At 39.9% G+C, this 17,329-nt stretch overlaps 1 protein-coding gene across 1 annotated transcript in view; it reads right to left on the reverse strand.

Moving 5' to 3' along the window:
- The window catches only part of PRKG2 (protein kinase cGMP-dependent 2), a 127,788-nt gene that overhangs the window by 3,581 nt on the left and 106,878 nt on the right, over window positions 1-17,329 (reverse strand). The window contains exons 16-18 of the mRNA XM_070372983.1: window positions 14,064-14,186; window positions 12,261-12,323; window positions 1,592-1,658 (exon numbers count right to left, since the gene is read on the reverse strand). Coding sequence (XP_070229084.1) covers window positions 1,592-1,658; window positions 12,261-12,323; window positions 14,064-14,186 — 253 coding nt within the window. The remainder of the gene's footprint in view (window positions 1-1,591; window positions 1,659-12,260; window positions 12,324-14,063; window positions 14,187-17,329) is intronic.

Raw genomic sequence — 17,329 nt, forward strand, 5'->3', positions numbered from 1 at the left:
AATCCATCATAATGAGTTTTGGAGAGACAAGGAGACTACTCAGGTGTTCAAAGTGACATTTTATTACAAAACCCTCCACTCTCATTTACTTATTTACGTGAACACAACTCTTAGCACGTTCATCTATCGGACTGGCCAAAAAGTTCATTTGGGTTTTTCTGGAAGATGGTATGGAAAAACCTGAATGAACTTTTTGACCAACCCAATATATAAAAATAATTTTTAAGAAAAATAGAACTGATGTGGAATCTGGTTCCACTTATTAATAAATAATATTTATCCTCAAGTACATTAAATAATTTCTTTTCAAAGCATTTTGCTTAATAATTACTTTAAAATTTATAATGTATTTATGTTGTTTGATACTGCATCTTACAAAAATGTAATTATAACTGAATTCAGAAGAAATATCTGTGCTGCCAACAAAATCTTTACTGTCACAAATATTTTTAATTAAAAAAATTAAAATTTAAAGTTTTTTAAAGGATGAGCAATAGAAGGCTTTCCAGCATAAAAATCTTTTATATTAGGATAAAATTTTATAGGGAACATCTAACAGAAATATGGAGATAGGCATTCAGAGAGAAAAATGAATGATATAATATTTCTGTCTGTATTTTAAAATTATTTTTAAGATAATTATTTCTGTCCAAAAAGTAACACTCAGGGACTGAGCACTGGAAATGTAGCTAGTCAGAATTAAGATGTGATGAGAAGTGGAAAATCCACTTGAGATTTTAGAAAATTTAGAAAGATCTCATTAATATTTTGTGTTGGTTACAATTTGAAATGTAACGTGTAAGGGCTTCCCTGGTGCTACCAAGGGCTTCCCTGGTGGCTCAGCTGGTAAAGGATTCGTCTGCAATGCGGGAGACCTGGGTTCGATCCCTGGGCTGGGAAGATCCCCTGGATACGGGAATGACTACCCACTCTAGTATTCTAGCCTGGAGAATTCCATGGACTGTATGGGGTCACAGAGAGTCAGACACGACTGAGAGAGTTTCACTTTCATTTTCACATGTGGAAATAATAATCCTTAATGTAGTAAAATAATTAAAACTAATTTCACCTATTTCTTTTAACCCTTTTAAATATGGCTACTGGAAGATTTTAAATTGCATATAGGTTCATATTATATTTCTAGAACCATCTTTCAGCCTGACCAACACTGAGACTTAGAAATGAAAGTGTTAGTCACTCAGTCGTGTCTGACTCTTTTTGACTCCATGGACTACACAGCCCACCAGCCTCCTCTGTTCATGGAATTCTCCAGGCAAGAATATTGGAGTGAGTAGCCATTCCTTTCTCCAGGAGATCTTCCTGACCCAGGGATCCAACCTGGTCTCCTTCATTACTTAGATTCACATGTAATGCATTCCTAAGAGTTGAGCTAAGGTCCATTGAACAGGTAATAGAATCATATTTGCATAGAATCACAACTGCAATGACATTTTAACTTAAATTTAAAAACTTAAAATTTTTAAGATCTATTATATACATACACTTGAGTTTGCACACATGATCACACACTTAAACTCTGTTTACAAAAACACCTAGAAAAAAATCAAGAGAGTAATATCAGCTACCATACCTCTCTTTGTAAAGGTGATGGAAGATTTCGTGCTTTCAGTCCCTCCCAATTAAAACCATTTAACCACCTGAGAAATGAGAAAAGCACAGAGGAATATTACTGATCTGATACACTATTAGCATGTCATGTTATCTGTCAACCCATTCTGTTGCCTGCTTCCTGCCTGCAATGGTGTAGCTGTAAGTAATCAGAGAGAAATACTCACTGTGCCCACACACACACACACACACACACGTGTGTATCTCACATTAAATCCATGCCCACTACTTTCCCGGGAGGGGGCTTTAGTGTCTCCAGCAGTCAGTCTAGGTCTCCCTGTTTTTCCACTCATTGCCACACCCTTTTAGACTCAAAATTCATTCTTTGTCTTCTCTCCTCAAACTTTCAGAACCGCCTCTCCATCCTCACTCCCAAATGATAGCCTGGCTTCCTATTTCACGAAGAAAATTGGAGCAGAAAAGAGAACTCCTACAATTTTTCACCAGCATAATGCTACACGCAAGTTCAGGAGCTAAGTCATGTCTGACTCTTTGCAACCCCAAGGACTGTAGCCTGCCAGGCTTCCTCTGTCCATGAGATGTTTCAGGCAAGATACTGGCGTGGGTTGCCATTTCCTTCTCCTATGTACCTGCCTATGTACCCACCTCTGTGTGTTTCCCTTCTCTCCTGTGCCATGAATGCATTGCCTTTGCTTCCAGTTGAGGAGAGCTCCTCTACTGTGTACTCGATCTTGTAGACATTCTTTATTCAAACATGCTCCTTAAAATCTCACCTCTCCTGAATTTTCTCTGCTGATGCATTCAGATCAGTGTGGAAAAAATGAAATTCTTGCAACCACAAAGCACTCTCCCTTCACCTGAACTTTTCTCCAACTCTCACTCCAGTTCTCTCTTCTCATTGGAAGAAAACTTGAAAGAATAACCTAATCACTGTATCGACTGCAGATAAAAAAATTGCTGCCTGCTAATGCCAAAGAATGCTCAAACTACCACACAACTGCACTCATCTCACACGCTAGTAAAGTAATGCTCAAAATTCTCCAAGCCAGGCTTCAGCAATACGTGAACCACAAACTTCCAGATGTTCAAGCTGGGTTTAGAAAAGGCAGAGGAACCAGAGATCAAATTGCCAACATCCACTGGATCATGGAAAAAGCAAGAGAGTTCCAGAAAAACATCTATTTCTGCTTTACTGACCATGCCAAAGACTTTGACTGTGTGAATCACAATAAACTGTGGACAATTCTGAAAGAGATGGGAATACCAGACCACCTGACCTGCCTCTTGAGAAACCTATATGCAGGTCAGGAAGCAACAGTTAGAACTGGACATGGAACATCAGACTGGTTCCAAATAGGAAAAGGAGTACGTCGAGGCTGTATATTGTCACCCTGTTTATTTAACTTATATGCAGAGTACATCATGAGAAACCCTGGGCTGGAAGAAGCACAAGCTGGAATCCAGATTGCTGTGAGAAATATCAATAACCTCAGATATGCAGATGACACCACCCTTATGGCAGAAAGTGAAGAAGAACTAAAAAGCTTCTTGATAAAAGTGAAAGAGGAGAGTGAAAAGTTGGCTTAAAGCTCAACATTCAGAAAACTAAGATCATGGCATCTGGTCCTATCACTTCATGGCAAATAGATGGGGAAACAGGGGAAACAGTGGCTGACTTTATTTTTCTGGGCTCCAAAATCACTGTAGATGGTGATTGAAGCCATGAAATTAAAAGACACTTATTCCTTGGAAGGAAAGTTATGACCAACCTAGATAACATATTAAAAAGCAGGTAGACATCACTTTTGCCAACAAAGGTCTGTCTAGTCAAGGCTATGGTTTTTCCAGTGGTCATGTATGGATGTGAGAGTTGGACTATAAAGAAAGCTGAGTGCGGAAGAATTGATGCTTTTGAACTGTGGTGTTGGAGAAGACTCTTGAGAGTCCCTTGGACTGCAAGATCCAACCAGTCCATCCTAAAGGAGATGAGTCCTGGGTGTTCATTGGAAGGACTGATGTTGAAGCTGAAACTCCAATACTTTGGCCACCTGATGCAAAGAGCTGACTCATTTGAAAAGACCCTGATGCTGGGAAAGATTGAGGGCAGGAGGAGAAGGGGATGACAGAAGATGAGATGGTTGGATGGCATCACCGGCTTAACGGACATGGGTTTGGGTGGACTCCAGGAGTTGGTGATAGACAGGGGGGCCTGGCGTGCTGCGGTTCATGGGGTCGCAAAGAGTTGGACACAACTGAGCAACTGAACTGAACTGATGCCAGTAAACACTGAATGTTGCCTGCACTGAAGCCATCAGCCCCTGTAGCCACCTGGCAAGGAATTTGGGGTGGAGAAAAACATAATATTGGCACTAGATAGTTGAGATATATACCAAAATAATAATTTCAAGAAGATGCCCAGACTCTTGCTTCTTCTCATATATAGAAAAGCAGTAAAATCGTTGACTTGTGATGTCTTTGTGATTAGCCATAAATGTTTTTTCTCTCTTTTTTACATTGAAGTATAGTTGCTGTACAGTATTATATGTTACAGATGTACAATACAGTGGTTGACAATTTTGAAAGGTTGTACTCCATTTATAGTTATTACAAAGTTGGCTATATTTCCTATGTTGTACAATATATCTTTGTAGCTTGTTCTTTACCTAATACCTAATAGTTTGTAGGTAAATTCTTACTCCTCTACCCCTAGATTGCCCCACCCTGTTTCAGCAGTAATCTTCTGATGTCCTACTACATGCTTTTTTCTTAAGCAAAAACTCCTATATGTCCCAGCTCTCCCTTACCTCTCCGGAGCAATTTCTCAGAGATAGCTGAGAGGCTACTTCCCAGGCTATCGTCCTCAATAAGGTCTTTGAATAAAATCTAACTTGCAACTTTTAGGTTGTGTGTTTTGCTTCAGTTGACACTACCCATTTTCTCCTAGGCACACTTCAGTCAGATTTCACCCTCTCCACTCCATGACATTGCCCCGGTTAACCTCACTGCTATCAGCATTTGCCACAGCTCATCACTCACACTTACCCATCACTCACACTTATCCAAACACTTTCTTTGCTTGAGACTTACTCTTGTTCTGGCTTTCTTCCTGCCTTCCTGAGTACTTTTTCCTCATTTTCCACTGCTACTTCCATATGAAGTTGGTGTGCTCTGGAGCTCAGTCATTGGACCTGTTCATTTTTCAACTACCCTCACTTTGTAGGTAATCTCATTCAGTCTTATGGCTTTAAATAGCATGTACGAACTGATTACTCTCAAATTTCTATTTCCATTCAAGATCTCCCCACCCCATTGCTTTATAGGCTCATATCCATAACTGCCATTCACTATCACCCCAAAGAATGCCTAATGGGTATCTAGCAACAATCAGGTCCACATTGAAGCTCCAAATTTTCCTCAATAAAGTTGTCTAAACTCTTCCAGTTGTTCAAACCAAAGACTTTGGAATTATCCTTTGTCTCACATCCTGTCTCAGTTCATGAGCAAATTTAGTCAGCATTATCTTCAAAATACATTGCTATTCAGAACCCTACAAATACCCAATACCTCCAGTCTACCATCATGCACCAAGCCATTAGTATTTCTTGCCTGTATTATTACAATAACCTCCTAACAGGTCCTCTGGGCTTCCCAGGTCAGTCAGGGGTAAAAGAATCCCCCTGCCAATGCAGGAGACTCAAGAGATGTGGGTTCAATCCCTGGATGAGGAAGATCCCCTGGACTAGGGAATGGTAATCCCCTCCAGTATTCTTGCCTGGAGAATCCCATGGACAGAGGAGCCTGGAGGGCTACAGTCCATGGGGTTACAAAGAGTTGGACACAACTGAGCGCATGCACGCATGCAAACAGGTCCTTCTACTTTTGTCCATGGGAAACAACCCAGCAGCAAAGGCAATCATTGAAAATGTAAGTCAGGTCACATCATGCCTTTGTTCAAAGCTGTCCAATGCTTTCAATTTCACTCAGTGGAAAAGGCAAAGTCTTCACCATATCTTTATTATAATCCATAGACTTACAAAATCATCCTTTCAACCACCACCCTTCCCCCACCTTACAATTGTCCTACTTTTCTCTTTCTTTCTGTTTTGTACCTTTGTCTCCTCAACATTCTTCCAACAAGCTAGGGATGCTCCCAATTCAAGGCCTTTGCATGTGAGCCCCTGTAAGTGAATGAGTCTTTCCCCAGATTTCCACTTGATTTGCTCCCTCAACAGTATCAGATATTTTCTCAAAGGTCATTTCTTAGAGAGGCCTTCTTTGGGAGACCCAAGCTCAATCCCTGGGTCGGGAAGATCCCCTGGAGAAGGAAATGGCAACCCACTCCAGTACTCGTGCCTGGAAAATTCCATGGATGGAGAAGCCTGGTGGGCTACAGTCCACGGGGTCGCAAAGAGTCAGACATGACTGAGTGACTTCACTTTCTTTCACTTTCTTTGACCATCCAGTCTAACATGGCAAACCTTCCCCATTCCCCACACCGCCCCACTCCCCCACCACATATTACATCCCATCCTTTCTCTATTTTCTCTCCTTAGTACTTAACGCTCTCTAATATCTCTACTATACACTTTATGTAGTTATAATACCTTCTTTATTTTCTTTCTCCCCAACTGGAATGCAAGCTCCATGATGGCAGAGATGCAAGCTCGTTTCCAAAGAAGCGTCACTAACACTTGGAACAGTCCATGCTAAGTTGCTTCAGTTGTGTCTGACTTTTTTTTGCGACCCTGTGGATGACAGCCTGCCAGGCTCCTCTGTCCATGGAATTCTCCAGGCAAGAAAACTGGAGTGGATTGCTATTTCCTTCTCCAGGGGATCTTTCCAACCAAGGGATCAAACCTGCATCTCTTATGTCTCCTGCACTGGCAGGTGGCTTCTTTACCACCAGGGCCATCCAGGAAGCCCACCGGGAACAAAAGAGGTGCTCAAATGAATGTCTGTTGAATAACTTAATGAGTCTACAACAAGAGGACACGTTTACACAGGATCCCTAACTATCATGTCTTACAACACCACATTGCCATACTGTGATGCTCTTGATGACATGTATCTAAAAAGCTCCAAGAGAAAAAGTATCTTACAATTATCTGTAATGAGATGAAGCTGAAGGCCAGATGAAGTTCTTTCATTTATTGCTTCCAAATCATTAATCTAAAAGGACTGATATGGTCTTTAGGATACACACCAGGCTTGGTGAGCTGGAGATTCAACACCAGAAATGAGGAGACCTTGCTTCTCTCAGACAGAAAAAAAATGTACTCTGTCTCTTAGAATCTTATGAAGCACATGGAGTAATACTGTTTTGTATAATACGGATCTTTTCTGTTGGGACACTGAAGTCACTTCAGTCAGTCAAGAAAAATGTACACACTGCTATATACTTATTAATAAAATGGATAACCAACAAAGACCTACTGTATAGCACAGGGAACTCTGCTCAATGTTATGTGGCAGCCTGGATGGGAGGGGACTTGGGGGGAGAATGGACACATGAATACGTATGGCTGAGTCCCTTCCCTGTTCACTGAAACTATCACATCATTGTTAATCAGCTATACCCCCAATACAAAATAAAAACTTCAAAAAAAAAAAAAAAAAAAGAAGAAGAAAGAAAAGAAAAAGCACCAATCCAGGGCTTAAAAATAAAAGTACAGAAAGTCGATTTGGTCCCAGGAATCAAAAACAACAAAGACCCTGCTTTTAAGATATTTTTATTTTGGTAGGAGGTCACAAGTAAACAAACAAGTAAGTACTACAAATACTTACATTAGTTTCACATACTAATAAGTAATAGAGAATAAAGAGAAGACATAAGAGAATAAAATGGTAGAGGTGACTGGGATGGGGATGGGTTGGAGGTACTGCTTTTTAGCCAGAGTGATATCTGAATTAAAGCCATAATGAACAGAATGGAGATGCCATGGATAGATTTGTGTCAACGGCTTTCTAAATGGAAGAAAGTGATGAAATGAGCAGAAGTGTAGTGAATGGAGGGAAACCTAGAAAAACATATCATGTCTGAGAACCAATCAGAGGCCAGATCCTGTAGGGTCTTGTAGAACATAGAAAGGAATCAAGATTTTATGCTTAGGGGAAAACCAGCAGAAAGTTAGAAGGAAGTGATGCGATCTAAGCATGTTAAGACAATTATGGCTGCTATGTGAAGAATATGCATGGGCGGGGGTGGGGGGCGGGTTGTGCAATGGGAGGGTGGCGGGAGGTGTGAGAAGGCAGGCTGGGAGATTTTATGAGACCTTCACATTCTTCTGTCTGTCAACTGGACCCACAGTTAGGTTTTTCTACCTTTTTCAATCTCTTCCCACGCGTAGAACTGGTTTGGGGTCACTCCTTGACTGGATCTCCCATCCTAAGTCTAAGCTTAGCAAGAGAAAAAGTACTAAAAACAGAGGGCAGGCTCTAGTACATTCCACTTCAGATGCCATGCCATTCTTCACCCACAGTGCCATTTTTGCCCAAGCTGCTGAGTCTTTAAGCAAAGAGTGAGAGTCAGACAGCAGTGCTAGCTGTATGACTTCCCCTGTCCTTCCTGCAAAACCGCAGAAATCTGCTTGATCCACCCATCAGCTTCTTTGGACAGACTGAGGCTCCATTTTTAGGGATTTCTGGGCACACAGTTCTGTGGATTTGTTTCTTTTACCACCAAAGTCTGCCACAATTCCTTTTCACATATTTTACAATGCTCTCTACCCAGAAGCTACTCCATAAATATTAATAAAAATCATTACTGTTACTCCACTGAATCAAAGAGCCTATGCATTTCTTGTTGAGTACTTGTTACAATTTGACTTATGGCAATATTTACTTAACATGAGTGGTTATTCACTTAACACTTGGCCTTTTTGACACTAACCACATTTTAAGTAATCCAAGTGCCAGCATGCACTCGTGTGTGAAAAATATTCACTAAAGAAATATTAGCAGCAACTGTACATAAATTGCTTCTTCATTTTTAGAAGACTTGTAGCTATTCTTGAGAGTAAAATTCTAGAGACTCGAAATATTAAAGGTAACATTATGAGACTGGAAACAAATTACTCCTGGACCTAGCAGGAAAGATTTAATTGTACCCTACAAATATATTATCCCTCTTTTTAGACAGGCATGACTGGTACCTAGTTAATAAGTTAACTCACAAAAAGGAGAGAGAGGAATTCTATTTTTAGGAAAGACGATTTAACACAGACTGGACAAACATTTGACAATAGAACATGTTTAACTGTATTGTTTTTAAAAACAAAATTGAAGTAAACGGCTTTCTAAGAAAAAAAATGTTTTACCTTAGAGAGGAGCTGGAAAATCTGATAGCAAATTTTAGAAAATTTTTTTGTTTTATTTCTTTATTTAGGCAGCGATGTGTGGCATGTGGGGATCTTGGTTACCTAGCCAGGGATTGAACCTGTGCTCCCTGCATTGGAAGCAAGGAGTCTTAACCACTGGACCTCCAGGGAAGCCCAGAAAGAATGTTTTCTCAAAAAAAAAAAAAAAAAATCCAAGAATATCCTGGGTAGAGAAGCTATATGTGCCTTGGAGATTTATAGGTTCTGCTGCTGCTGCTGCTAAGTCGCTTCAGTCGTGTCCGACTCTGTGCGACCCCATAGACGGCAGCCCACCAGGCTCTGCCATCCCTGGGATTCTCCAGGCAAGAACACTGGAGTGGGTTGCCATTTCCTTCTCCAATGCATGAAAGTGAAAATTGAAAATGAAGTTGCTCAGTCGTGTCTGACTCTTAGCAACCCCATGGACTGCAGCCCATCAGGCTCCTCCATCCATGGGATTTTCCAGGCAAGAGTACTGGAGTGGGGTGCCATTGCCTTTTCCTATAGAAGGTTCTAGAACACTCCTATTTGAAAGCAGAGAGAGATCTGTTTTTCAGCCCCACATGCCCCAGCTTTGTATCTTAAGAATCACTATGAAAATAAGATGAAATAATGGTTTTAAGCTCCCTGCGCTCACCAGAAGGCACTGTGTAAATTTGGTGCATCTTATTAGTGAACTCTGCTCTACACACGGATGCTTCAGCTACTTGGCAAAAAGCACCGTCTGTTAAAAAGCATGGGCAAATTAATCCCTATGGGGAAGGGAATTCAAAATTCTTCATTACCACACTAAAGTGAGAAAGTCCTTTAGCATCAATTTGCATGTGCATAAAATTCCAATTTGACAGTTACATTTAAATGAGCCTCAGGTAAATGAGAAGCAAGAGATAAAACTGGAACCTGTTAACAATTATATCACTTCTATTTTTCAACTACCTCAGAGCAACCATGAAGATGCTTCTTTAATGAGACAAAAGAGGACAATACACTGGAAGAGGGACTTTAATTGGCAGGACTTCTGTTTGTTCAATAAGAATGGTATATTTATGTGTCTTTTTATCATGAGAGAAGAAACTGTGATAACAGCATGTAGGAAGAGAGAGAAATTGGAATCTAAGATAAATAATAAACTTTACACTGAAGACAATCCAAAGGCTCTAAGAATAAAAACAGTCAAATACTCTAAGCATTTTGGTGTCTCTGAAATCCACAGATATGTCTGTCTGTCTCCATCTCTTCCCTGCTCCCCACCCTCTTCCTGATATATCCTGACTCCTGACGGAAGAGCCCAATATGAATTTACAATGTTGAATACATGGCTTTCTTTCAAGAAAGCTCATGAATAGATAGAGCAGGGTTGGCAGCCCAGGATTTTTTTTTTGAGCTGCACCACTTCTGTTCAGAAAAATGGACAGTGTTTCTATTCAGCAGCATCTCTCCCTTTATTTTCACCCTGTGGTGATTTGCATCTAATTCTTCAATAAAAACATCCAGAGAGAAATAAAATATGGAGAGGCGTTTTCCTCTCTGAAAGTGAACACAGCAGTGTGCTCAAAGGTTTTCAAAAATGAAATTCTCAAATTTATTTTTTTTGTACTATCAAGAGGTGATAGTCTCTATTTGCAAATCAAGCACAAAAGCAAAACATCTTGAGGATGGCAAGATTTAGCCAAGCATAGATTAAAAACACACAAACAACTCCAAGGCTTGAACCTCCACACATGCAAACAAATCAGAGATTTTATGTTGTGGAGGTTATTGATGATTTTAAAGGCCAGTTTTAGAAATTAACAGACCTGAAGAGGTGCATATTAGATTACTACATAAGGATAAAACATGGTTTGAAGTTTTGTGGAAATCAATGTACCTTACCCGAAAAAGTAAAGTACAATATGAGACTTTAAAATGTGCAGAGCTAACATCACTCATTATCAGAGAAATGCAAGTCAAAACCACAATGAGGTACCATTTCACACCAGTCAGAATGGCTGCTATCCAAAAGTCTACAAGCAATAAATGCTGGAGAGGGTGTGGAGAAAAGGGAACCCTCTTACACTCTTGGTGGGAATGCAAACTAGTACAGCCACTATGGAGAACAATGTGGAGATTCCTTTAAAAACTGGAAATAGAACTGCCATATGACCCAGCAATCCCACTGTTAAGCATACACACCAAGGAAACCAGAATTGAAAGAGACACGTGTACCCCAATGTTCATCGCAGCATTGTTTATAATAGCCAGGATATGGAAGCAACCTAGATGTCCATCAGCAGATGAATGGATCAGAAAGCTGTGGTACATATACACAATGGAGTATTACTCAGCCATTAAAAAGAATACATTTGAATCAGTTCTAATGAGGTAGATGAAACTGAAGCCTATTATACAGAGTGAAGTAAGCCAGAAAGAAAAACACCAATACAGTATACTAACACATATATATGGAATTTAGAAAGATGGTAATGATAACCCTATATGCGAGACAGAAAAAGAGACACAGATGTATAGAACAGTCTTTTGGACTCTGTGGGAGAAGGCGAGGGTGGGATGATCTGAGAGAATAGCATTGAAACATGTATATCATCATATGTGAAACAGATCGCCAGCCCAGGTTTGATGCATGAAACAGGTGCTCAGGGCTGGTGCACTGGGATGACCCAGAGGGATGGGATGGGGAGAGAGGTGGGAGGGGGGTTCAGGATGGGGAACACATGTATACCCATGGCTGATTCATATCGGTGTATGGCAAAAACCACTACAGTATTGTAAAATAATTAGCCTCCAACTAAAAGAAATAAATTTTAAAAATAATAATAAAATAAAATGTGGAGAGCTAGTCAAAGGAAAATTATGTTTAAAATTAATGTATAATATCAATTAAACTGAAATAGAAGGCTATTTAATAGTTGGTCTAGTTAACCCATTCTCTTGAATATGGATAACAATGATAGTATCCTACTTTAACTGCAAATCAAATGTCAAAATTAGAATTTGATTCCTTTACAGAATCCAAGATAATATTGGAAAATAATAAAGATAGCAGCAGATAAAAAGCTAAGTTGCTATAACCTGAATATGTAATTTTGTGATTTGTTTTGTAATTTTATCCATACTTGGTGGGAATTTCCAGCACTGGCGAAACCACACTGAGATTGATCTTTGTAACTGTAGCTAGTACAACACAGATGAAAAATAAAGCACCAGAAAGGGTAAACTGAGTGTCTGGGGAGGGCTCTTTGCAGCATACTGAGAAAAGTTTCAAGATGACCACATTTTAAAAATATTTCTATATTTTCTGGGCAGAGAAATATGTACCTGTGTTTCTTAATGTCATTGATTCCATTCTTCAGATTTCCCAGTCTTTCTGTTGGATTTTGCCTACAAAAAGAGTTTTAAATCAGCTCATAATAATTATGCTTGAGTGAATTTTACATTCAAATTTTATGCTTTTTCTTTATCCATTCATTCATTTTGTCAGTAATATGTATAAACCAGGCACATTTGTGTATAGGGAGACAGAAAACATATGCCCTCTCTGGAGGAGCCACAGTCCAATTACAGTCAGAAATATGAATATATGTATTTATATATCCCAGTATATAGCTGTAGGCCATATATGGGCTTCCTTTGTGGGTCAGCTGGTAAAGAATCCGCCTACAGTGCTGGAGATCTGGGTTCAGTCCCTGGTTTGGGAAGATCCCCTGGAGAAGGGAAAGGCTACCCACTTCAGTGGTCTGGACTAGAGAATTCCATGGACTATATAGTCCATGGGGTCGCAAAGAGTCAGACATGACTGAACGACTTACTTTCTCTATATAGCTATAGATACTTAGATATAGATATTGATATATAGATAGGTATATATCCCAGTGCTTTAAATGAGCTATGAATAAATGCTTAGAAGAATGCTGCTGCTAAGTCGCTTCAGTCGTGTCCGACTCTGTGAGACCCCAGAGACGGCAGCCCACTAGGCTCCCCTGTCCCTGGGATTCTCCAGGCAAGAACACTGGAGTGAGCTGCCATTTCCTTCTCCAATGCATGAAAGTGAAAAGTGAAAGTGAAGTCGCTCAGTCGTGTCTGACTCCTAGCGACCCCATGGGCTGCAGCCTACCAGGCTCCTCCGTCCATGGGATTTTCCAGGCAAGAGTACTGGAGTGGGGTGCCATTGCCTTCTCCACTTAGAAGAATAGGTGGATGCTATTATATCTTACCAATTTTGCTAAGAAGACCAAGGAAAGCTTTAGAGAATCATTTACTATGGAGTTAAAATTTTAAAAACATGAAGAAATTTCTGCGGGAAACCAGCAGCAAGGTTTCATATCCTAAATTTACTAAATTTTAATGCACTTTTGAAAGTTCGTATGTGCAAAAAAATGTTCAAAATGTTTAAAAAAAGGCAAAAAAATTAAGTTTAAACAAAATTCTAGAAGTCTTCTGTTCTCCAACAAATTACTTTTAATGTTAAACAGAAATCTGCAGTAATTTGCAATAAGGTCAGAGGAGTAGTTTTTTAAAAAACTGAAGGCTGAAAGAGGGCATACAGCAATACTTTATCATCACCACAGAAAATTAACAGAGGCTATAGATTACTCCTTCATTATGGTAAGTTTTGTGGTTTTGTTTTTCTCTACAGCAGACAAAGATGATTCTCCAGGATAACCTGAACAATCTGGATAACTTTTAAACTATAAGAAGGTACTGTGGTTCTATCATATGAAGGAAATTCAAACTCCTAGTACAGACCATTAAATAGAAAACATGTAGGCGCATGCTAAGTCACTTCAGTCGTATCTGACTCTTTGCAATCCTAGGGACCGCCAGGCTCCTCTGTCCATGGGATTCTCCAGGAATACTGGAGTGGGCTGCCATGCGCTCCTCCAGGCAATCTTCCCAACCCAGGGATCAAACCCATGTCTCTTACGTCTCCTGCATTGGCAGGCAGATTCTTTACCACTATCTACCCGGGAAGCCCAAAGTAGAAATGATTTTCTTTAAATATACTCTAACTACATAGAAAAGTACTATAAGTAAATACACATATAACTTTAAAATGGCAGCAGAAATAAGAAGCCTTCACACTTTCCCTAAAAACAAAGGATTTTTAATAGTCATTCTCACCTGCAAAGCCTCCGAATCAGATCCTCAGGTCGTCTTGTTATCTTTCTGGGAAAATCCATTTTTTCAATGCCTTTGAGAATCAGATTGTAGGTCATCATTTGGTCAATCCCAGAAAAAGGAGGGCTAGAGAAAAGCCAAAATAGGACATTAGGACCCACATCTGAGACACATTTACAGCTAATATTCCATCCTCCCTCTTTCCCTCCTTCCTTCTCTCTCATAGGTTGTTTTATAGCAAATCTGCACATATGCTAGAAAATAATCTCATTACTTGAATACCACTTAAAATACATACATACACAGATAGACACAGAGGTAATCTATCGGGTGGTGATAATCACTGAAAAGAAAAATAAAGGGGAGGACAGAGAGTGAGAGAGAGGCGTGATATTTTTAGACACAATGGATAGTAAAAGGGCTTCAGTGGTAAAGAATCCACCTGCCAAGGCAGAAGAATGGATTTAATCCCTGGGTTGGGAAGATCCCCTGGAGAAGAAAATGTCAACCCACTAAGCCTCTCTCATACGCTGACAATTAAGCAGAGATGAGAATGAGTCACACTGTTCTCTTGTAGACAAAGAATTCCAAGATAGCAAGGAGTCAGGAGTGGACACAGGTTATTCTTGGAACAGGGAGGGCAGTGTTGCTGGTGGAGTCAGTAAGCAGGGCAGGAGGATTAGAGACGAGGGTCACATGACTATAGACCCAGTGGGCTATGGGAAGGACCTGGGAATGTGTTCTAATTTACAAAACCCAAAGTAAGGTTTTAAAAACGTGTTGATGGACTTCCCTGGTGGTCCAGTGGTTAAGATTCCATGCTTCCACTGGAGGGGTCGTGGAGTCAATTACTGGTCAGGAAACTAAGATCCCGAATGCCAGGTGGTATGACCAAAAGGTAGAAAAAAACAAAAAACAAAACAAAACAAAAAAATGCGTTGAAAATAAACTGTGATGGTTCCAGTGGTGGGGGAAGGCAGGGCTGGTAGCTCGGACTAGAACAGTAGTGGTGAAGGTGGAGATGTGATTGGATTCCAGATTATTTTGAAGAAAGTCAACAGGATTTGCTAATGGGGTGAATGTGGTATGCAGGAGAAAGCAAAGATTCAAGAATGATGCTAAAGTGTTTTGGGGGTTTCCCTGGTAGCTCAGCTGGTAAAGAATCCACCTGCAATGCAGGAGACCTGGGTGCAATCCATGGGTTGGGAAGATCCCTTGGAGAAGGGCATGGCAAGCCACTCCAGTATTCTGGCCTGGAGAATCCCTATTGACAGAGGGGCCTGGCGGGCTGCAGTCCATGGGGTCATAAAGAGTCGGACATGACTGAGTGACTGAGCAACTAAGCACAAAGCGTTCCGATCTATAGAACTGAGCTATTTTTACTAAGACTGGAGTGAGCTGGGAGTAAAGGATGCAGAGCAGGTTATGAAGAAGAAAATCAAGAGTTATGTCTTGAACATCCAAATAGAGATGCTAAGCAAACAGTTGAACTTAGGGGTCTGGAATTCAGGGAAGAACCTAGGGCTGGAGGTGTGGTTCTGAGGAGTCCTTAGACAGCATTTATGGCCAGGGGACTTGATGTTATCACCCAAGGAGTGAATAGGTAGAAAACAGGTCAAGGACTGAAGTGACCTGAGGTCAGGATGAGAAGAAGGATCTAGCAACAGATACTGAGCTGGAGACTCTAGCATGGGGACAGAAAAGAGAGTATTTCAAGGCAACTGTTGCAACAATGAATAAGAAAGTTTACAATAGCTAGGAAATGGAAGCAACCTAGATGTCCATTGGCAGACGAATGGATAAGAAAGTTGTGGTATATATATACAATGGAATATTATTCAGCTATTAAAAATGCATTTGAGTCAGTTCTAATGAGGTGGATGAAACTGGAGCCTATTATACAGAGTGAAGTAAGTCTGAAAGAAAAACACCAATACAGTATATTAATGTATATATATGGAATTTAGAAAGATGGTAATGACGACCCGGTATGCGAGACAGCAAAAGAGACACAGATATAAAGAACAGACTTTTGGACTCTGTGGGAGAAGGTGAGGGTGGGATGATTTGAAAGAATAGCACTGAAACACATATATTACCATATGTGAAACAGATGACCAGTCCAAGTTTGATGCATGAAACAGGGCACTCAGAGCTGGTGCCCTGGGACAGCCCAGAGGGATGGGATGGGGAGCGAGGTGGGAGGGGGTTCAACACGAGGGGACACATATACACCCATGTCTGGTTCATGTCACTGTATGGCAAAAACCACTACAATATTGTAAAGTAATTAGTCTCTAATTATAATAAATAAACTAATTTTTTAAAAAAGAAAGCATAGGGAATGAACCACTGAATTTGGGTAACATGTTAATGTATAGACTCTGCTTTTAAAATCACTTTCAAACCTACACTGTTGTGTCATTTAATTTCTGAAAATTAAAGATGAGTTTCACAAACAACTCTGCCGTATTTTAGTCACGCTTGAGACGGGAGGATACTGAGAGCTCCCACTTTTTGTAATAAACTTAAAACAAGTTTGGTGCACCGACTTTTCAATAATCTATGTTTCATTCATAAATAAAAAGATGTAGGAAACAAAAAACATTGCTCTAACATCTTCAACTTATTTATGTATTTACAAGTAGGTAGTGTTTTGTTTTGGTTTGGTTTTTCAGTTCTTTTCTTATCTTCATTTACCTCCTGACTTTAGGGCATTTAAAATGAACCAATACAATTTTGTAAAGTAAAAAAATAAATAAATAAAAATAAATCAATGAAAAAAAAATTTTTTTTTAATAAAATGAACTGTCCCCATACCCTATCCCAGGAAACCTTTATAAAAAGGATTTCTCAACTTTTTTTTCATATTTTATTTTTAATTGGAGGATACTTGCTTTACAATGTTGTGTTGGGTGTACAAGCTGTACGACAACTTGAATCAGCTGTAAGTATACTTATATCCCCCTCCCTCTTGAATCTCCCTCCCACCCATCCCCCACTCTCAACTTCTTTAGGACAACTCAAGACCATTTTGGCAATTCCAAATTATTGAGAATCATTCCCCTTTCCTATTCCCTCACTTTATTTCCACACTTCACATAACAATGTATTCCAGCTGATGAAGACAGAAATGTATATTCTCCAGGTACCTACAAGAGCTGTCACGTATCTGTTAGAAATGCAGCTGACTTATTTTCCAGAGACAAGAAAACCAATTCTTGAAACAGAAATCCTTGTGTCCTGAGACCGCAAGCAATTTTCTCTCT

This window comes from Bos mutus, chromosome 6 (assembly GCF_027580195.1).
Source record: "Bos mutus isolate GX-2022 chromosome 6, NWIPB_WYAK_1.1, whole genome shotgun sequence".
Taxonomy (NCBI): Eukaryota; Metazoa; Chordata; class Mammalia; order Artiodactyla; family Bovidae; genus Bos; species Bos mutus.